This window comes from Procambarus clarkii, chromosome 14 (assembly GCF_040958095.1).
Source record: "Procambarus clarkii isolate CNS0578487 chromosome 14, FALCON_Pclarkii_2.0, whole genome shotgun sequence".
Lineage (NCBI taxonomy): Eukaryota > Metazoa > Arthropoda > Malacostraca > Decapoda > Cambaridae > Procambarus > Procambarus clarkii.
The window spans coordinates 33,526,003-33,548,422 of record NC_091163.1 but is presented as its reverse complement, the minus strand read 5'-3'; the positions used below and the strand labels follow the sequence as shown (position 1 = coordinate 33,548,422).

Genomic DNA, 22,420 nt, shown 5'->3' with positions numbered 1-22,420 from the left:
AATCTGGACAATGTAAGCCAGGCGTCAGGGTGAGGAAGGAGGGGCCATTGTTGTGTCACATCCGAGACGTGTGGAGCAAATTTGGCTCCTATCATATCTGGACAATGTCGGCCAGGCGTCAGTAGTATGGAGTGTTAGACATTGCCATTGTTTATACTAGACCAGAGGCTCACACGGGAGCAAATTCGGCTCCTGTTAATTTTACTTGGACGTAGTGTTATGGAAACCAAAGGTGTACCATTTTCAACACGCTGTCTACAAATTCAAGTTAAGTGTTCTTTCCGAAACCCATGTATCTTCATTTATGGCCATTAATGTCATTATATAGGGTGAACCGGTTAGAGCACGTGGAAGCCTCAAACTAAAGGTAATTAAGCCAGGTCTTCTTGTTCCATGTACAGTGTTTCTCTGATATAGCTTGTCATATATAGGTATCTGGCTTCACAGTTAGCGCCCTTTTGACAGGTCAAGACGAGGAAGCAAGATTTTGTGCACCAGTTACTGGGTGATGGAAGCTACCTCAAAGAGGATAATTTGGTGTCTACACCCTAGTTATACCTGGTGGACTAACCTGCTGTACTATAAGATAAGGAACCTCTTCAATGTATGTAGTCTATTACTGTAGTTTGATTGGCTGCATATATATTCAATTAATAATAACCCCCCTAATGTGTAGAGGATCGATTTGTGAGATTATGAGATTATTGCAGAAATACAGTCCACTTAACATCATACAAATTGCTATCGAAGTATACAAATTAACGTAAATATAAATTCTATATATATTCATATAAATTAAATAAATATAAATCTCACAGGTCGGTTCCCACATTATTTGGACCTTCGGAACCGGAATATTCGGTCCTATGAACCCACATTTGGTCATCTTAGTACCGGATGAACCAGTTAACCAGTGGATTCATTAAATATACTAGTGCAGTGTGATTTAAACAAAGCCAGTCAAGACGGCGGTGTTGCCTCGAACGAGTTCACGAGCCCCGCTCAGTTCAGATCAGCTTCGTCAGCGGTTTCATGTACACCCACAGATTTGGTGGCGTGTTATTCTGTGAAATGACAGCGCTAATATAGAAGCCAGCCAAATTGGTGGCTGTGTCCTCGCAAGATTGTTCACGGATTTCGTGGTGTTACATTTCGCGAGAAATTATCTACGAATTTTGTGGAGTTTATTTCGCGAGGTCACTAATAATATTTAATACTTCTAGATAATATTAGAAGTTTCATAGAGGCAATTAAGAGGCTATTATCAATAATTGTGTATATTATTTCTCCAAAATAGAGAATTATTTAATATATATTGCACTAGTGATCACAGTATAATATTTACTAATTGCCAACCCACAACAGGGTAGGATAAAACCATTGACTAGTTGAACTATTATCGTTCATCCTAGTCCCATTATTACCATAGTCAGTTGTACTATATTCAACAACCTAACACCATTAATGAATGGTCCAGACCCTATTTTGGGTGTAATTTTTATCAACTCGAGTTGAGTTGTATATATAATAATTTACTTATGATCATTACACCTTTGAGTGATTAATTAGTGTCTCTACCATCCTAGGGTGATATTGAAGAGCTAACCTAAAGGTACTTCCAGTGACACTGGTTTATCACTCAAATCATTAGTGTGTATGATTGTATATATATATAATGTGTATTAATTTTAAGTGCTAACCTCTAGTAGAGGTAGGATTATTGCCTAGTGAGTGCAGAATTTACCCTAGGCTACCATCAGTGCTTGTTCAGTATTATGAGCAGCCCAAGTACAAGCCCCACAAGGCTTCACCAACTAGCCAGTATGGATAATGCAGGGAGAATGAAAAGAACCCTTGCAGGTCTTAAAGGCCACTTAACAAGACAGATCAAGAAATGTGAAGATTTGTCACAACAATCAACAGTTGATTATGCTGACCTGGAAAGCTATTATCAAGCAGCTGCAGGTAAATTTGAGCAAATCAAATGTCAAATAGCAACATATGTGGCTGAACTTGCCAATACCAATTTATCAGAAACAGAAATAGACGACATTATGGTTGATCTTGCGAATTATGAAGATCAGACTCAAGCCACATTACAGCCTTATGTCAAATTAATTGCCCAGAACAAGGCAACAGCAACAACAGTTGCATCTAATACGAGTCAAGCAGAAGCTCGACTCCCTCCAATTAATTTACCCACTTTCTCAGGAAAAGATGAGAAAGATTGGGACGAATTTTGGAACAAATTCGTTGACCTTGTAGACTCAAAACAATCTTTACCAAAGAGTAGTAAATTCTCTTATTTGCAAGGCCAATTATCAGGTGAGGCTAAAACAGTAGTATCCCATCTGAGATTAACTAATGACGGCTATGATCTGGCAGTAAAACTCCTCAAGGATAATTATGCTGATCCAGAAGTAAGAACATCACATTTAGTTCATGAGCTGTTGCATTTACCCCCACCGGAGGCTTCAGCTGATTTACTCCAAGTATTCAAGCTGGAGGTAGAATCATTGATCAATGCCCTCAGCCTGACAGCAGATACAAACGGGGCTGAGTGGGTCTTGAAAATAATTGTCCAGGAGAAAATACCTAGGGACATATTGAGACAAATGAGTGCTCATTACAATAAAAGCATCTTATCTATGAATGAAATATCTGAAGGTTTAAAGTCAGTAGTTCATCAATTACGAACACATGACAAATTAAAACCACCAAGTAAACCCTCAGAAACCAATAATAGTAAACCACAGAGTACCAAAGGTACTCCAAATCAATCTAGACAATATAATTCAACACCAAAGTGGAACAGTAGCAGTGTGGGCGTATATGCAGTGGGACCCTCCAAGCCTATAGTTACTGTGTCACCCAAGAACGTGACACCAAAGGGTACTGGAAACTATGGAACATGTTTGTTCTGCAATGAGAAACATTCAATGTACCACTGCTCTAATTTTCCTGATAGTGACGCCCGTGTTGAGCGACTCAAAGATTTGCAACATTGCACGAGGTGCCTCAGGAAACATAACATCAAGGATTGTGATACCCAATTACACCCTTGTAATAGGTGTAACAAAGGTCAGCACCATGCAGCATTGTGCAGAGACACCAAAACAACGTCTCCAAACCCCAAGGTGGAAGATAGCATTCCCACCACAGTACAGTACTGCAAGGTGCAACAAACAAAGAGTGTCCAATCAGCAAAGTCTAAAGGTAATACGACTTTGCCTACTGCCCAAATTACCATCCTGAATAAGAGGGCCAAGGTCCATACCCGTGGGTTGTTTGACCAAGGATCCCAGAGAACATATATCACTAAAAAGTTGGCAGATGAATTACAATTAAGGCCTGTAGCCCAGATGTCATTCAACATCTCAGGGTTTGTAACAGATGCAGGACCTCAAGTCTACCAGGTGGTACAACCATCAGTACGTTTAGGCAGGTACGTCTGTCGAGTACAAGCCATTGTGGTGGACAAAATACCAGTAGACCTACAAGTTCAAGGTCTGAGAGCAACAGCCAAATTCCTGAGAAATAGAGGAATAAAATTGGCAGATAATATTAAGTCTGATCACCTCACTGACTTCGGTCTCCTTGTTGGGACAGACTATTGCCATCGATTCATCGGTAGCCCTACTAAATATCAGGGTATAACCATGTTAAACTCTGCAGGAGGTAAATTACTCTCAGGCCTAGTATCAAGCCTGAGGAGACCTATGCCTGCAGATAAACAATACCAGTAGAAATCTAAATTTGTCAGCTGATTATATTTCTCCAGTAGCATTATACTAAGGAGATTACAGCTGACTATACCAACAGAGGTTGATGTTAGTATCATCATTTGAAGCTGAAGATGAGTTCATGAGGCCTCAGTGGCAAATCAGTGAACAGTAGCCTAAACCAGCTACAAGTCACTGCGACCAATGTCACTGAACCCACTGCAGTCTCAGAACCATACTTTACTTTAATGATGAGCTATTCAATCTTCTGAATCAATTAACTAAATTAAACCCCAATATATCTGACGACTGATTTGATACATTTATTATTTAATCAAGATGTATTCCATGGGCCTCAGTGTTTATATATCAGTGACCAGTTACCTGAACAAACTTCAAGTTATATCTAATGTCACTGATCTCACTGCAGTCCCTGAATCATACTTGACTGTAGTACTTGATCACATCCAGTCTTCTGGGTTAAATAATATGTAATTAGGCTTGAATATTAGCCTTTCAAGAGTTGACAGGGAAATGAAATTGCATTAGACTTCTAACCCCTGCAACTCTAGTACGGGACATCCGTCCTGTACGAACAGACGCACAAATGTGTGATTACTAACTACTAACATCAAATTAATCAAATAATTCGAAGGAGGAGTATCGGTGTTCGTCTGTTCTAATTAGGACTTCGACCCGTGAGCAGCCCCTGGGGAATTATGTCGGAAAATCCGACACCATTTTATATCATACAGATAATAGCTGTATTGTATAAACAAGTTAACCATAGAAAACGTAACTTGTAGTGGAATTACCGTCTAAAGAAAACGGGATATCATCACCACATACTATTATAATTCACCACCTATTATGGTGGGAATTATTCTTAAATACATTAGTCTTTGGACTTTACCATCATAAACCATCTCATATAAATTAACTTAATTATCAATATTAAAGTAGAGTAAATGTGACCCTTCTATCACTTTCTGAAATCTGGACAATGTAAGCCAGGCGTCAGGGTGAGGAAGGAGGGGCCATTGTTGTGTCACATCCGAGACGTGTGGAGCAAATTTGGCTCCTATCATATCTGGACAATGTCGGCCAGGCGTCAGTAGTATGGAGTGTTAGACATTGCCATTGTTTATACTAGACCAGAGGCTCACACGGGAGCAAATTCGGCTCCTGTTAATTTTACTTGGACGTAGTGTTATGGAAACCAAAGGTGTACCATTTTCAACACGCTGTCTACAAATTCAAGTTAAGTGTTCTTTCCGAAACCCATGTATCTTCATTTATGGCCATTAATGTCATTATATAGGGTGACCCGGTTAGAGCACGTGGAAGCCTCAAACTAAAGGTAATTAAGCCAGGTCTTCTTGTTCCATGTACAGTATTTCTCTGATATAGCTTGTCATATATAGGTATCTGGCTTCACAGTTAGCGCTCTTTTGACAGGTCAAGACGAGGAAGCAAGATTTTGTGCACCAGTTACTGGGTGATGGAAGCTACCTCAAAGAGGATAATTTGGTGTCTACACCCTAGTTATACCTGGTGGACTAACCTGCTGTACTATAAGATAAGGAACCTCTTCAATGTATGTAGTCTATTACTGTAGTTTGATTGGCTGCATATATATTCAATTAATAATAACCCCCCTAATGTGTAGAGGATCGATTTGTGAGATTATGAGATTATTGCAGAAATACAGTCCACTTATCATTATACAAATTGCTATCGAAGTATATAAATTAACGTAAATATAAATTCATATAAATTAAATAAATATAAATCTCACAGGTCGGTTCCCACAATGACAATATGATTAATATACTCGCCATTACTGGTTAATGACAACACCATGATTAATACATTCACCATTACTGGTTAATGACATCGAGATTAATACACTCACCATCATTAGGTAATAACACTATAATAAATACATTCACCATCACTAGTTATTGAAAACATAATAAATACAGTCATTATCACTAGTTACTGTAAACATCATGATTAATACACTCATCATAACTGGTTAACCCTTAAACCGCGCAAATCATATATACTGTATATGATATCAGTGACAAAACTGAAACCTCGCACATCATATATATATGATTTCATGTCTAGCACATAATTTAAACGCCCCGCCTGGGATAGGGGCAGCTATAGTACAGCCACGACCAATAGTTGCCAGATGCCACCTAGAAAAAAAAATCCAGGCCAACATTCTTGGGTGTTAGAGCGTCAGTATTGAGCAAGCCACCAAGGCTGGCACACGCAGCACGAGCTCACAGCACCGCTGTTCAGCTTGTGACCACAGCATCGCCTACAAATACCATAATATAAATGATACTGCTATTATTTAGCAGTGATAGTATTACTGAAGCCCCCTGACTGTGATAAAACTGACCTGGATTCTGATAATAGCAGGATTGTGGTGATATTTAGCGCTGTGCTCCATGGAGGGAGGAGTAAGGCTGTGGAGGGAGGGTGGTGGCGTCGTCTTCTGACTGTGTGTGACCACCATTTATTGACTGCACTCACCATACCAGCTTAGTGGTTCGCTATGGTGAACACAAATGCAGATACTTATATATAACATGTGTGTAGTGTGAGATAACAGCGAGAGGTTGGGAGAGTAGGTTGGGAGCCTTCATTTTGGTGAGGGAGGAGCGTCATCTGCACGACTTGGCATGTTGTTTACTGATGGCCACTATGGTCTTTGGGCACCATACCAGCTTATTTGTACAGTGAATAAATGCAAAAACAGTATTGTGGGAGGAGAATGAGCGCGAGTGAGGTGGTGTTGAGGGAGGGAGTGGCAGTGAGTGGCTCGCTGGTGTTTGGCGATCACTCCTCGTTGCTTTTTGACTCACAAGACCAACATAGTAGTTTGTTATGGTGAACAAAACATGCAGATACTTATATATAACCTGTGTATATAGTGTAACAACAGCAAAACTATTTGTTTATTGTTTTATGAACATAATAATTGAATCACTAATATGCACACCATAATTTTGAGTACAGCGATGATTCACACATTTTATAATATAAATATACCACAATTCACTGTATGGAATAATATTACTGCAAAAAAAAACTAAGAAAAAATCAATCAGAGACATTGAAATAATTAGGTAATAATATATTTGTGGCAACTGCCGTCTGACAGCTCGGGCAAAGTAGACCTCGTCTGACGAAGGCTCCGCCAACACTTTTTTGCCACACTTCCCTACCCTATTGCGGCTAAAATATGCCACCTACGATTTTTTTGTTATTTTTTCCGTGATCAGGGAACAAAAATGAACACTTCTATAAGACGAAAGAATTTTTTTGATTTTTTTTTTGTTGCACCTGTGGGTGTGAATTCCATTTGGGCCCCTAGCGGTTTGAGGGTTAATGACATCAACATGATACACACACTCACTAGTTGTACAGTAAGAATCAAATTGTCCTTACCATCATTAATAGGCGGAAGTTGTGTTTGCTGTTGTCCTTGGTAGCCGAGCAGAGACTGGAACTTGTATTACCTAATAGGTGAAATAAAACAAATTTAAGGTTTCTATAACTAAATTTTCCCACCAAAACATAATAAATGTTAAGAAAAATTTAATAACCTTCTTTTAGGTATTGTACTAAGAGCAGAAGTAAGGAGGATAAGCAAGTTTAAGGAGACCAGGTAGGACTAAGGAGGGTGGACAAGAGTAGGGAGTATGGGCATGAATATGGAGAGTGGGTTAGGTTATCTTGAGATGATTTCGGGGCTTTAGTGTCCCCGCGGCCCGGTCCTTGACCAGGCCTCCACCACCAGGAAGCAGCCCGTGACAACTGACTAACACCCAGGTACCTATTTTACTGCTAGGTAACAGGGGCATAGGGTGAAAGAAACTCTGCCCATTGTTTCTCGCCGGCGCCTGGGATCGAACCCAGGACCACAGGATCACAAGCCCCGCGTGCTGTCCGCTCGGCCGACCGGCTCCTGGCACGAAAGGGCACGAAAAGAAGGAACTGATAAAATACATCAAAACTTTTATTTATTTATTATACCTGTATACAGTGGCACCTCGACATACGATTGCCCCTACTTACAATAATTTCAAGTTACGATGTAAATTTCATCGAAAAATGTGACTCGACATCCGATGGTGTCGTCGACTTCCGATATTTGTTGGTACACGTTCGGGTCGACCAAGCGCGTGGTTCCCGGTCACGCGGGCGACCTGTCTCAGTTTATTACAGCTGCCTGCTTAGTGACGATCGCGCCAATAAGAAATTCCGCTTTTGTGGTGATTTTTTTCATTTTGAACATTAAAGTAATTATTATATATCATGCCATGAGTCCCAGGAAAGTCAGTGGTGAGGCTCAACATATGAAAACCCATGTAAGGATGACCATAGAGCAGAAACCAGAGTACAGAATGTCTCTTCCTCAACAATTAAGAAAATGTGTGCAGCATGGGAAGAATTGCAAACTTTTGCTGAAACGACTCACCCAAATCAAGCTGCAGTAGGTCGTTGCCTTAACCTATTCAATGACACTGTGATGCATCATTACAGGCAAATGTTAAAACGAAGGGAAAAACAATGTCTCTTGACAAATTTGTAGTGAGACAAACAAGCACTGAACCACAACCAGGTCCTAGTGGTATTCAGGCAAAACATAGGAGAGAGAGTACCCCAGAGAAAACATCACTACCTGATGTGATAATGGATGGGGACTCCCCTTCCAAACAGTAACAACTCTATTCCTCCCCCTTCATCACCATCTTCCATACTTCCATACACCATCAAGAGCCCTTCATAAAGGTACGAGAAACTTTGGTACTGTATTGTAGTTAGGAAAAAACTTTGTATTCAGTATAAAATATATTTGTATGTTAATATTTTGGAGGGTGGGGAATGGATTAATTCAATTCCCTTTATTTCTTATGGGAAAAATCGCTTCGACCTACGATATTTCGACTTACGATCCGACTCTGGGAACGGATTAGCATCGTAAGTCGAGGCCCCATTGTATATGTGTATATATATACAGTATATTATATATATATATATATATATATATATATATATATATATATATATATATATATATATATATATATATATATGCGAACAAGCCTGAATGGTCCCCAGGACAATATGCAACTGAAAACTCACACCCCAGAAGTGACTCGAACCCATACTCCCAGGAGCAACGCAACTGGTATGTACAAGACGCCTTAATCCACTTGACCATCACGACCGGACATAGTGCCGGCGGTGGGGTGGTTCAAATAGCTTCGGCTATCACCTCATTATGTCCGGTCGTGATGGTCAAGTGGATTAAGGCGTCTTGTGCATACCAGTTGCGTTGCTCCTGGGAGTATGGGTTCGAGTCACTTCTGGGGTGTGAGTTTTCAGTTGCATATTGTCCTGGGGACCATTCAGGCTTGTTCGCATTTGTGTTCCTCACGTGTGCCCCAAAGAATGAGGTGATTTGGTAAAATGCTATGCCCAAGATTACCATCCGAGTGCCGGCGGTGGGGTGGTTCAAATAGCTTCAGCTATCACCTCATTATGTCCGGTCGTGATGGTCAAGTGGATTAAGGCGTCTTGTACATACCAGTTGCGTTGCTCCTGGGAGTATGGGTTCGAGTCACTTCTGGGGTGTGAGTTTTCAGTTGCATATTGTCCTGGGGACCATTCAGGCTTGTTCGCATTTGTGTTCCTCACGTGTGCCCCAAAGAATGAGGTGATTTGGTAAAATGCTATGCCCAAGATTACCATCCGAGTGCCGGCGGTGGGGTGGTTCAAATAGCTTCGGCTATCACCTCATTATGTCCGGTCGTGATGGTCAAGTGGATTAAGGCGTCTTGTACATACCAGTTGCGTTGCTCCTGGGAGTATGGGTTCGAGTCACTTCTGGGGTGTGAGTTTTCAGTTGCATATTGTCCTGGGGACCATTCAGGCTTGTTCGCATTTGTGTTCCTCACGTGTGCCCCAAAGAATGAGGTGATTTGGTAAAATGCTATGCCCAAGATTACCATCCGAGTGCCGGCAGTGGGGTGGTTCAAATAGCTTCGGCTATCACCTCATTATGTCCGGTCGTGATGGTCAAGTGGATTAAGGCGTCTTGTACATACCAGTTGCGTTGCTCCTGGGAGTATGGGTTCGAGTCACTTCTGGGGTGTGAGTTTTCAGTTGCATATTGTCCTGGGGACCATTCAGGCTTGTTCGCATTTGTGTTCCTCACGTGTGCCCCAAAGAATGAGGTGATTTGGTAAAATGCTATGCCCAAGATTACCATCCGAGTGCCGGCGGTGGGGTGGTTCAAATAGCTTCGGCTATCACCTCATTATGTCCGGTCGTGATGGTCAAGTGGATTAAGGCGTCTTGTACATACCAGTTGCGTTGCTCCTGGGAGTATGGGTTCGAGTCACTTCTGGGGTGTGAGTTTTCAGTTGCATATTGTCCTGGGGACCATTCAGGCTTGTTTGCATTTGTGTTCCTCACGTGTGCCCCAAAGAATGAGGTGATTTGGTAAAATGCTATGCCCAAGATTACCATCCGAGTGCCGGCAGTGGGGTGGTTCAAATAGCTTCGGCTATCACCTCATTATGTCCGGTCGTGATGGTCAAGTGGATTAAGGCGTCTTGTACATACCAGTTGCGTTGCTCCTGGGAGTATGGGTTCGAGTCACTTCTGGGGTGTGAGTTTTCAGTTGCATATTGTCCTGGGGACCATTCAGGCTTGTTCGCATTTGTGTTCCTCACGTGTGCCCCAAAGAATGAGGTGATTTGGTAAAATGCTATGCCCAAGATTACCATCCGAGTGCCGGCGGTGGGGTGGTTCAAATAGCTTCGGCTATCACCTCATTATGTCCGGTCGTGATGGTCAAGTGGATTAAGGCGTCTTGTACATACCAGTTGCGTTGCTCCTGGGAGTATGGGTTCGAGTCACTTCTGGGGTGTGAGTTTTCAGTTGCATATTGTCCTGGGGACCATTCAGGCTTGTTCGCATTTGTGTTCCTCACGTGTGCCCCAAAGAATGAGGTGATTTGGTAAAATGCTATGCCCAAGATTACCATCCGAGTGCCGGCGGTGGGGTGGTTCAAATAGCTTCGGCTATCACCTCATTATGTCCGGTCGTGATGGTCAAGTGGATTAAGGCGTCTTGTACATACCAGTTGCGTTGCTCCTGGGAGTATGGGTTCGAGTCACTTCTGGGGTGTGAGTTTTCAGTTATATATATATATATATATATATATATATATATATATATATATATATATATATATATATATATATATATATTATATATTTATTTATATGTCGTACCTAGTACAGAGCACCACTTGGTTTCCGAGCCCCTTGGGGACGAGACCCGTCAGTTATCGTGTAAGTTCGTAAACGAGAAATGGAGGAAAATGGACAGATTTTTTTTTAAATTTAACAAAAAATTATAAGGGAAAAAATCGACATATTCATAGCATAAATGCAACAAATGAAATAAAGTTCATTGTGTAATTGCATTCACTCACCCCCACCCTTCCCTCCCTCACTGCTTCCTTCTATCTCTCACTGCCTCTCCCCCTCACTGCCTCTCCCCTCACTGCCTCTCCCCCCTCACTGCCTCTCCCCTCACTGCCTCTCCCCCCCTCACTGCCTCTCCCCCCCTCACTGCCTCTCCCCCTCACTGCCTCTCCCCCCCTCACTGTCTCCCCCCTCACTGCCTCTCCCCCTTAATGCCTCACTGCCTCCCCCTCACTGCCTCTCCCCCTCAATGCCTCTCCCCCCCTCACTGCCTCTCCCCCTCACTGCCTCCCCCCTCACTGCCTCCCCCCCCACTGCCTCTCCCCCCCCCCCACTGCATCTCCCCCTCACTGCCTCCCCCTCACTGCCTCCCCCCTCACTGCCTCTCCCCCCTCACTGCCTCCCCCCTCAATGCCTCACTGCCTCTCCCCCTCACTGCCTCCCCCTCACTGCCTCTCCCCCCCTCACTGCCTCTCCCCCTCACTGCCTCCACCCCTCAATGCCTCACTGCCTCTCCCGCTCAATGCCTCACTGCCTCCACCCCTCAATGCCTCACAGCCTCTCCCCCTCAATGCCTCACTGCCTCTCCCCTCATTGCCTTTCCCCCCTCACTGCCTCCCCCCCTCAATGCCTCACTGCCTCTCCCTCTCAATGCCTCACTGCTTCTCCCCCTAAACGCCTCACTGCCTCCCCCCCTCAATGCCTCACTGCCTCTCCCGCTCAATGCCTCACTGCCTCTCCCCCTCACTGCCTCTCCCCCTCAATGCCTCACTGCCTCCCCCCCTCAATGCCTCACTGCCTCTCCCCCTCAATGCCTCACTGCCTCTCCCCCTCAATGCCTCACTGCCTCTCCCCCTCAATGCCTCACTGCCTCTCCCCCCTCAATGCCTCACTGCCTCTCCCCCTCAATGCCTCACTGCCTCTCCCCCTCAATGCCTCACTGCCTCTCCCCCTCACTGCCTCCCCCCTCACTGCCTCTCCCCCTCAATGCCTCTCCCCCCCTCACTGCCTCTCCCCCCTCACTGCCGCTCCCCCTCAATGCCTCACTGCCTCTCCCCCTCAATGCCTCACTGCCTTTCCCCCTCAATGCCTCACTGCCTCTCCCCCTCAATGCCTCACTGCCTCTCCCCCTCAATGCCTCACTGCCTCTTCCCCCTCAATGCCTCACTGCCTCTCCCCCTCAATGCCTGCCGTCCCTCCCTCACTGCCTTCCTCATAACATGAGAACAGCAGGCTATGGAGGAGCGGGAGCTACTAACAGGGTCGGGAACTACTAACGGGGTGGAGGCTGTGTAGAGGCGGATATGTCTGTCAGCGCCTGCTCACAGATACCAACTGTGCATAATTTATAAATAAAACTATATTTGTTTAATTAATAAATAGGAAATCATATAACATGTTAAGGATTAATAATGTATATTAATATATGAAAATTAACATTTTGGCATAAATATTTTATAACTAAGATTAAAATTTGTAATACAATATGGGCGATAAGTTTGGCAACCATCGCCTGGTCAGCAAATCCTTCCTTACTGCCTCCCTCACCACTCCACCAAGAGAGGGGGGGGGGTGGGGATTAGTGAGAGGAGAAATAGTGGGAGAGGGGGAGAATTAGTGAGACAGGGAGCGAGGGGAAGGTAAGGAGAGATGCTAGGAGGGAGAATGGGAGAATTAGGGAGGGAGGGAAAGGCAGTCAGACAGCCAGCCTGCCTGCTATCCTGCCTGCTGGCCAGCCTGCCTGCCTGCCTGCCTGCCTGCCTGCCAGCCAGTCTGCCTGCCAGCCAGTCTGCCTGCCAGCCTGCCTCCCTGCCTGCTAGCCTGCCTATGTGCTTGAAAGGCCTCCGTGTAAGTGAGCCTGGGTGTAGCAGCATGTTGCAACACTGGGTTCATGATGGGGTCTTTGTATGCCAGGAATTTCTTTGCCAAACTTTGTTAGTAACTTTGTCACAAGTGTAAAACCAAACAAACGGAAACTTGGTTTACGTCCAGTTTTCACCAGATACATATTGTAGCTGTTCAGCATGCTTACGTCAACCAGATGGAAAAACACTTTTCTCATCCACTTCAATGTTTTCCTAACACACTCAACAGCGCCCACCATCATGTCACGTTTATCAACCAAACGCATGTTGATATTATAGTCAAGAAGACAATCTGGCTTATATACTGGTTGTTTTGTTACTCGGTTCACCTTGCCACTGTTCACCATTGTACCATCATGAACGGTTGTCAGCAAGTTCACTTCTCTCGTCTTTCCACCTAACTGAGAGTATTTGATCACTTTTTCTTAGCTGGCAGTCACCAACTTCAAGATTATTATTACAGCAAAAAAAGAGAAAAAACGAATGAGAAACATCAAAATATTTGTGAAACATTATATTCGCGGCAACTACCTCTAACAGGGTGGTGGGGCCTAGTGACCTTGAGCGCTCCATCGCTCAGCGCCCATAATTTGCTCAACTTTCCAGGGCCCAGGGGCCCCTGGGTCCCTTTAGCTGCGATGGCCCCAGGGGCCATCGCAGCTAAAGTATGTCACATACAATATTTTTTTTTTTAGCTTCCCATGATCAGAGACTATTTTAACAATATAATAAGAGAAAATAATTTTTTGTAAAGAATTTATTTTCTGTGCACCAAGGGGTTGTCATATTTTAATGCAGAACCGTACAGTGGTTAAACAAAACATATGCTGTTCGATTAGACAAATAGCCCTTTATCCATTTCAGTAATTTTCCTTGTGTTCCCAGCTCAGCAAGCTGTTCTAGCATGATTTCCCTGTTTGCTGTATCAATAGCTGCTGCTAGCTCAATGAAGACGGCTTGAGGGGAAGCTTCAATATGAGCGAAGTAGTCAGGAAAACAGTGTTGTGTACTGAGCCCAGGCATAAATCCAAACAGTTGGGGAGACAGGTGCCCCTGTATACGATACGTGAGTCTGTTAAGGACAATGTGTTCAAGCACTTTACAAACACACGATGTTAGAGATATGGGCCTATAATTATCTGAGTGTGGTTTGGGGATATGAACAATAACACTCTTTGTCCAAGCATCAGGTAATACTCCTTCACTTAACCATTAAGCTGCACAACACGTCATATGATGTTTTGAGTAACTTACGCAAAAGTGCGCATCACATCATATGACGTGATGAAGTACCAAGTAAGATTTGAATAGCCAGCGGGGTAGGGGGTGGGGCTCCCCATACGCTGCCCAGAGGCTATAGTAAACAGCCGCCATTTTGAAAAAAATCCAGCTCCGCCACCAACGCGTGGGAAGCCTCAGCTACCCAGCAGTCACCATGGTGAGCGCACGGCCAAACGCCTCTCGAGCACGCACCACTCAATCACTTACTCAAGAGCAAATAACTAGTGAATTATTTTCTGATGGTGAGGAATGTGGTATTGATGACTCTGACATTGATAAGCACTACACACAATTGACCGATGATAGTAGCACAGAGAGTGAATTTGAGATACAGCCTCCTCCCATTGCAGGGCCTACACGCTCACCAGTGCCTCCTCACCCAGTGTCTACTGCAATTCGTGCACAACCACACAGTTCTTGTACTTATTTAGAGTCAGAGGAAGGTGACTCTTTTTCTGGTTTTAATGAGGTGGATTCAGAGCATAGTATTACCATGCCTGTCGCTAGTGCCAGTGGTGTTACCAAGCGAGATTTTGTCGTGTCAGCAGCATCTCGCCCAGCCAAGCGCCGCTGCATAGCACCACATGAGGAACCAAGACCCTCATGTTCACGTGATATTACCTCATGTTCGCATAGCACCCGTACTTTGTGTAGACAGGCTTCAGCTCCTGGTACATGGTGTGCAACGATTCCTCGCCGTAGTGCCGGTGTTTTGTCTCGCCCGGACACCAGGTGTACTTGTGTGGAGTGATGGTATTACAAACCTTTTCCCTGATACTGGTGAGGACATGTGTGAAATAGACTATTTTGCAGCATTTAATGATGAGACGCTCATGGAATATATTGTACACGAAACGAACCTTCATGCAGGTCACCTCATCGGAAAAAAATATAACAATTTTCACGATTACGGCATTGGAAAAACACTACTGTAGGTGAAATATATGTATTTTTGGCACTATGTATGTTGATGAAACATTGTGTAAAACATATTAGATTATTGGAGCAAAGACCAGATTGTTCCAACACCTTTGTTCGGGAAATATATGTCCCAAGACAGGTTTCAGATACTCCTCAGGTGTCTTCATTTTGCAAGTAATGAAAACCAGACAGACGTTGATAGACTTTGGAGAGTCAGGCATATTATGAATGAAGTGATTGGAAAGCACAGATATTTCAACGTACCAGCACAGAAGCTGGTGATTGACGAATCCCTTGTGCTTTTCAAAGGATGTGTTGGGTTCAAGCAGTATATTCCCTCCAAACGCAACAGATTTGGATTGAAATTCGTTGTTCTTTGTGACTGTGAAACAGGATACGTGTTACACATGATTCTGTATTCTATTAGCAATGTAGACATTCCCGGTAACGACCAACATGGTTTCTCAGGTAGTGTGGTAAAGTTACTGATGGCACCATGGATGAACAAGGGCCACATTTTATACACAGATAACTACTATACAAGTCCCTTGCTAGCTAAGTTCTTGATTGAAAATAGAACTGGAGTGTGTGGCACAGTAAAGTAAGTAAAAAGTAAAGTTGAGTATAGTCTTTACTTAGCCAGGTCTCTGTTAAAATAATAAGTGATAGTTTAGTACCTAATGCTGTGAATAGTGCATTTATATCATCAAATTTTTTACCAAGTTATTTGACATTTTGGTTGAAAACTGATAGGCAAGTGTTATTTTGGAGTTTTTTTTTTTTGTTTTGTGCAAAGTTTGGTGTGTAATAGGTGCAGTAGTGATGATCAATATGGTGGTTATTGTAGATGTGTGAGAGCAGATTTAGTTGAGGATCAATATCAGCTTGCATGTAGATGCAATGGAGTCAAGATACAATAAGGCAAGCAATTACACAACACTAAAATACTATATCTGCTGTAAATATCAAATAACTATAACAAAAACACACACAAAAAAGTCAAATAAAGATCACTGTAGTTAGACAAGAAGGATACACAAGTAAAAACAAAAATCAATAAAGATTGACAAGAATAATGTTCAATAAGAATATGGAATTAATAAAGACAAAAAAATTACAAGGTTAATCTTAATTAATTAATACTGACTTAAATAGTCATAAAGTAATATAGTCTTTAATGATAATTAACTATAATTAGCTTAGTTATGATCCTATAATTAATATAAATTAATGTATTGTATGTACTAGCTCTATCTTTAAATCTAACAGAATGTTTGTACTGTAACTCTGCAACTTTGTATATACTGTTCCTAAATAAATTATTATTATTATTATTATTATAAACTTAAGAAAAATATGAACTCAATTAATTAAATCCAATAAATGACTAATATAAATCAAAATACCATTAAATTTAAAGATAACACAGTAAGATAATACATTTGAGTAAGATTTTACTAAGATACTGAGGTAGATGCTTACATAAGTACATGGAGACTTTACTGAGATGTTAGGAACTTTTATGGATGAGAGAGCATTATTTAACCAATAGAGTGAAAGACAGCACCTTGGACAAGGTTAGGCCAGGTTAGGCTCAGACACTCATGAGATATTTTCAGTATTGGCATTGGAAAGATTCTGGTTTTCAGATATGCCACAGTCATTAAAGGTCAGTAGTTGTTGGTCACACTTTATTTCATATCTTCTTCCTGCTCTTTCCTTCTTTACAATGATCGTTCCATTCCTAGTGTAGCACTGCTTAATAACATCTGGGTTTTGTTGGTGAATTTGATGCAGTCTGTAGAGGAGGGATCCATGCTGCTTGGTAAGGCACTCATTTATATAGAGGTTGGTTTTTTGCTTTGCAGCTGTTTGTATGAGGTCATACTTAGCAGCCTGATTTGCAAGTTTGATGAGCATTCACGTAATGCTGTGGGGACTGTTTTAATCTTTCCTCACAGCTGATTTGATATCAACGTAGACTTTGATCTTTAAAATAATTAAGGGCGTGGGCTACATTACAGCAGTTCTCACCTTGTAGTTCCTCTGGTAGATCCGCAGAGCTAATGATCAGAGAGTCGTGAAGTTGTTGTTGTTCTAAGGCGTCTTCAGATGCCACCTGGTGCATCTGGAGATTTATTTATTTTTCCAGCTTTTGATGGATGTCGCTTTATCCTGGTTGCATTTCCCCTGGTCATAATCTTATTTATTTGCTCCATTGTGTCACTTGTGAATTGCTTGATTGTTGGTCATCGAAGATTAAAGGAGGCGGACATAGTTTGTTGTTGATGGGAGACCGTGGCTTGGAGGGCCTCAATTGCTTCCGAGGAAACTAGATTGAAACTACACAATCTACACTAAATTGTGTAGTTTCTTCAGCCATTTGTTGTCCCGCAATGGTTTGAAATTTATACAGGGAGGCATAGATTGAGTGAATTCCACAGCTTGAGTTTTGAGTTGAGTCGTTGGCAGCAGCTGGGAGAAAGTGTTGGTAACGCCAGGTGCTGTGTTTACCAACACTGGCGATGATCCCAGTGTTGCCGTTGTTTCATTTGGGTCTCTTGGTAACAAGTTGAATGGGCGAGAGGCACCTCTACCTTGCTTGTTGCCAGGTTTAGACATGCTTACGGTGGTAGATACTTGGCAATGTTTACAGAGGTAGATACGTGGAGATTGGTAGTGGAGGTGGGTTAAGCATATAGTGTACGCCTGGCAGCAGGGTCATACATAAACAGGCAAAATGAAAATTGGTTATTTATGGTTGATTACTGTTGAAGTTTCCTGTGAGTTATGGCATATTAAGTCTCCATGCACTTATCTCTTGCTAGACAGCAGTTAGGCAATGTAGTGTTGGGTTGACACGAAATTAACCCGAATTTTCTGCGACAGTGCCAGTGTCTTTTGCCTGCATTCCCGCATAGTTATCTGGAAGAGGAAAGAATACAACCCTCTTCCCCACCCTTTCCTTTGAAGAAATAGAGGTATGAAGAAACCCCAGAACTGGTTGATACCTGGTTGGTTGATATCTGGATGATGGGGTTCTGGGAGTTCTTCTACTCCCCAAGCCTGGCCCGAGGCCAGGCTTGACTTGTGAGAGTTTGGTCCGCTAGGCTGTTGCTTGCAGCGACCCGCAGGCCCACATATCCACCACAGTCCGGTTGGTTCAGCACTCCTTGGAGAAAATTATCTAGTTTTCTCTTGAAGGTGTCCACGGTTGTTCCAGCAATATTTCTTAAGCTCACGGGAGGATGTTGAACAACCGTGGACCTCTGATGTTTATACAGTGTTCTCTGATTGTGCCTATGGCACCCCTGCTCTTCACTGGTTCTATTCTGCATTTTTTTCCAAAATGAAGAATCTTCATTTTGAATCAAAATTAAAATCTTCCAAAAAACTGAAGACAAAACTCACAAGAAAAACACAGAAACCACAATGGTACCCCCAGCACCTGGCCAGGAACCACGATAGGACCCCAGCACCGGGCCAGGCACCATGATGGGACCCCAGCACCGGGCCAGGCACCATGATGGGACCTCAACACCGGGCTAGGCACCATGATGGGACCCCAGCACCGGGCCAGGCACCACGATGGGACCTCAACACCGGGCTAGGCACCATGATGGGACCCCAGCACCAGGCCAGGCACCACGATGGGACCTCAACACCGGGCCAGGCACCACGATGGGACCTCAACACCGGGCTAGGCACCATGATGGGACCCCAGCACCGGGCCAGGCACCACGATGGGACCTCAACACCGGGCCAGGCACCACGATGGGACCCCAGCACTGGGCCAGGCACCATGATGGGACCCCAGCACCGGGCCAGGCACCTGAGCCAGGCCATCCACCCAAAATGGGATGAGACACAAAACTCCAGAAACCTGCTGCGAGCCATACCCAATTGTCTGAGTGTCAAACAAGAAAGTCCCTGAACACCAGGATGCACTACACAAAATATCTTTGGATGGTTGCCAGTATATGGATAGTCACCAGTAACTCTACAATTGCCAGTGACCAGTCACCAATGTCTGGTTACTAGCATCTGGATGGTCACCAATATCTGAATGGTCACCATTATCTAGAGGGTCACAGTATCTAGAGGGTCACAGTATCTAGAGGGTCACAGTATCTAGAGGGTCACAGTATCTAGAGGGTCACAGTATCTAGAGGGTCACAGTATCTAGAGGGTCACAGTATCTAGAGGGTCTCAGTATCTAGAGGGGTCGTCAGTATCTGGACAGTTACCAGAAACTGAACAGCTGCCAGTAACTGAACAGTTGCCAGTATTTGAAAGATTGCCACAATTTGGACAATCACCAGTCAATTGTCACCAGACAATTACCATATCTGAACAGGTCCCAGTATCCGGACAGTTGCCATATCTGGACAGGTGCTAGCATCTGAAAGGTTACCATTATCTGGACAGTCACCAGTAACCAGACAGTTGCCAGTAACTGGATGGTTGCCACTATCAGGACGGTTACCAGTACCTGAATGGTCACCAATATCCAGATGGTTTCCAGGACCTGAATGGTCACCAATATCCAGATGGTTTCCAGTACCTGAATGGTCACCAATATCCAGATGGTGTCTAGTACCTGAATGGTCACCAATATCCAGATGGTTTCCAGTACCTGAATGGTCACCAATATCCAGATGGTGTCTAGTACCTGAATGGTCACCAATATCCAGATGGTGTCTAGTACCTGAATGGTCACCAATATCCAGATGGTTTCCAGTACCTGAATGGTCACCAATATCCAGATGGTTTCCAGTACCTGAATGGTCACCAATATCCAGATGGTTTCCAGTACCTGAATGGTCACCAATATCCAGATGGTTTCCAGTACCTGAATGGTCACCAATATCCAGATGGTTTCCAGTACCTGAATGGTCACCAATATCCAGATGGTTTCCAGTACCTGAATGGTCACCAATATCCAGATGGTTTCCAGTACCTGAATGGTCACCAATATCCAGATGGTTTCCAGTACCTGAATGGTCACCAATATCCAGATGGTTTCCAGTACCTGAATGGTCACCAATATCCAGATGGTTTCCAGTACCTGAATGGTCACCAATATCCAGATGGTTTCCAGTACCTGAATGGTCACCAATATCCAGATGGTTTCCAGTACCTGAATGGTCACCAATATCCAGATGGTTTCCAGTACCTGAATGGTCACCAATATCCAGATGGTTTCCAGTACCTGAATGGTCACCAATATCCAGATGGTTTCCAGTACCTGATTGGCCTCCAATATCCTGACAGTTACCTCTACCCAGCCGCCAGCATCCGGATGGTCGCCATTATTTGGATGGTCACCAATATCTGGAAGGTCATCAGTATTTGGACATTTGTCTGTATCTTTCTCGGTTAACCAGCAGAGGCAGTACCTCACTTTCCAGGTCGGTGATTAGATCAATATAGTCCAAACACTAACAATTTGATAAGTCAATGTCCAAGCCCCAGCAATTCCATAGGCCTATGTCCATATGCCAACACTTGCATAGGCCTATGTAAGACAATGGTGGAGCATACAGCACTCAAGTACTTATGGTGGATGATGAGAGTGCGAGGAACAAGGACCTAGATTCACGTAGCTCCATGTATTTCTTCGTCGGTTGGTTTGCTACGAAGGTTCCTAAGTGCCGGCTAAGAACGCGCCAAAGGGCAATTCAGAGAAGTAAACTTACGAAGATTTCTAAGTAGTTCACTTAGGTCTCACTAGATGTCACTACGCTTTTAGGTTGGCCAATCAGAGAGAAGGTAACATTTTTCACCTTACAGCTATAGCCAATCACGACGCTGCCATATCAGAGCTTATCCGTGACCACTTGCGACATATTTACGTCAAATTTTCTTATAAAATTAGTATATTTTGAAGTAAAACAATGTTTTTTTCTACTTGTACAGTCAGCACCGACATTGTAGTATACAAATATGTTACATTTTTTGTTTACCTACATAATTCTATGAGATAGTGTATAGCTCCCCTTCTCGCTCCCAAGACTTGAGGAGCGATGGTATCTATTTACGTATATATTTACCTAAATTTACCCAAGGGCCACTAACTATGTAGTGGCCTCAACGAGGACAAAAAGCCAGGGGCTTGTTAAGCCCCGCTAATTGTCCTAATGATATTTTCTAGCTAGATTTTGGCAGGTACGGCTTCAGCGGGTAGGCGGTTCCATGGGTTTTAACCATCTAGGTAAAAGACCAGCGTTGAATGTAATGAAACGCCATTTTCTGGGTGAGACCCGGAGGCTCCCCGGAGCTTTACCGGCTGATATGCTAATGTCAGACTTTGGCATCAGTCATGTGTATGGAGTTCTAGGGCCTACCGGGGACCAGGAGCCAGAACCTGGCCCCCTCAGAGAGGCAAGGGGAGCAATGGCCTATAGAAACCCCCATGTGGTTGGAAGCATTCTATGTCTGCCATCGACCGGGTCAAGCATCCAGAAAGGTAAGCATTCCAAAACAAACCCCTATTCTGGTGAAAATTGCTACCTAAAGCCGAACTAGTGGATAGAACTCTTCAACAGAAAACAAGGAAATTAGCATGACGTCATACGTCACCGTGCCGCTGTCTGCGCAGCTCCCCCCTCCCCGGGAGGGGGAAGGGGGAGCCCCAGACCTCCCATGCCGGCTATCCACCCATCAGTTCTGAGGCTGGATGTCAAAACACGCGAAAAACGCCGACCGGAGGGAGATAGAGTTGCCGGGGAGCTTCCGGGTCTCACCCAGAAAATGGCGTTTCATTACATTCAACGCTGGTTTTCTGGGGGAAGCCCCGTCGGCTCCCCGGAGCTAACTACCCACAGAGGAAGGTCAAAGGGACAGAACCGGAAGGCGGACACCACGCACCCCCCAAGGAGGCGAGACAACCGGCAGCAAACGCCAACCCAAGGCGCCACAGCCCCGAAAATCCCGGGAACAACACGAGAACCACGAGCAGCAAGGCCACGTCGCCCAGACGGCAGCGAAAGCAGTGAAGCCATGAACGCCACAGGCATGAGGGAAGAACACAGGCAGCTTAGCCGCAAGAACACGGCTGACCACCCGGGACACAATCACCCGCGAACCGGGAAGAACAGAACTGGAT

The 22,420-nt window shown here is 43.9% G+C and overlaps 2 protein-coding genes across 3 annotated transcripts in view; both read right to left on the bottom strand.

Annotated features, from left to right (window-relative positions):
* The window catches only part of LOC123752585 (uncharacterized), a 147,806-nt gene that overhangs the window by 105,952 nt on the left and 19,434 nt on the right, over positions 1-22,420 (bottom strand). For both annotated transcript variants that reach the window (XM_069324445.1, XM_069324446.1), the window contains exon 2: positions 7,191-7,261. In XM_069324445.1, coding sequence (XP_069180546.1) covers positions 7,191-7,196 — 6 coding nt within the window. In that variant the 5' untranslated portion in view covers positions 7,197-7,261. The remainder of the gene's footprint in view (positions 1-7,190; positions 7,262-22,420) is intronic.
* LOC138364783 (putative per-hexamer repeat protein 5) overlaps positions 19,653-22,420 on the bottom strand; it is a 66,548-nt gene continuing 63,780 nt past the window's right edge. Inside the window, exon 2 of the mRNA XM_069324757.1 lies at positions 19,653-20,524. Within this exon, the coding sequence (XP_069180858.1) occupies positions 19,653-20,524 (872 nt within the window). The remainder of the gene's footprint in view (positions 20,525-22,420) is intronic.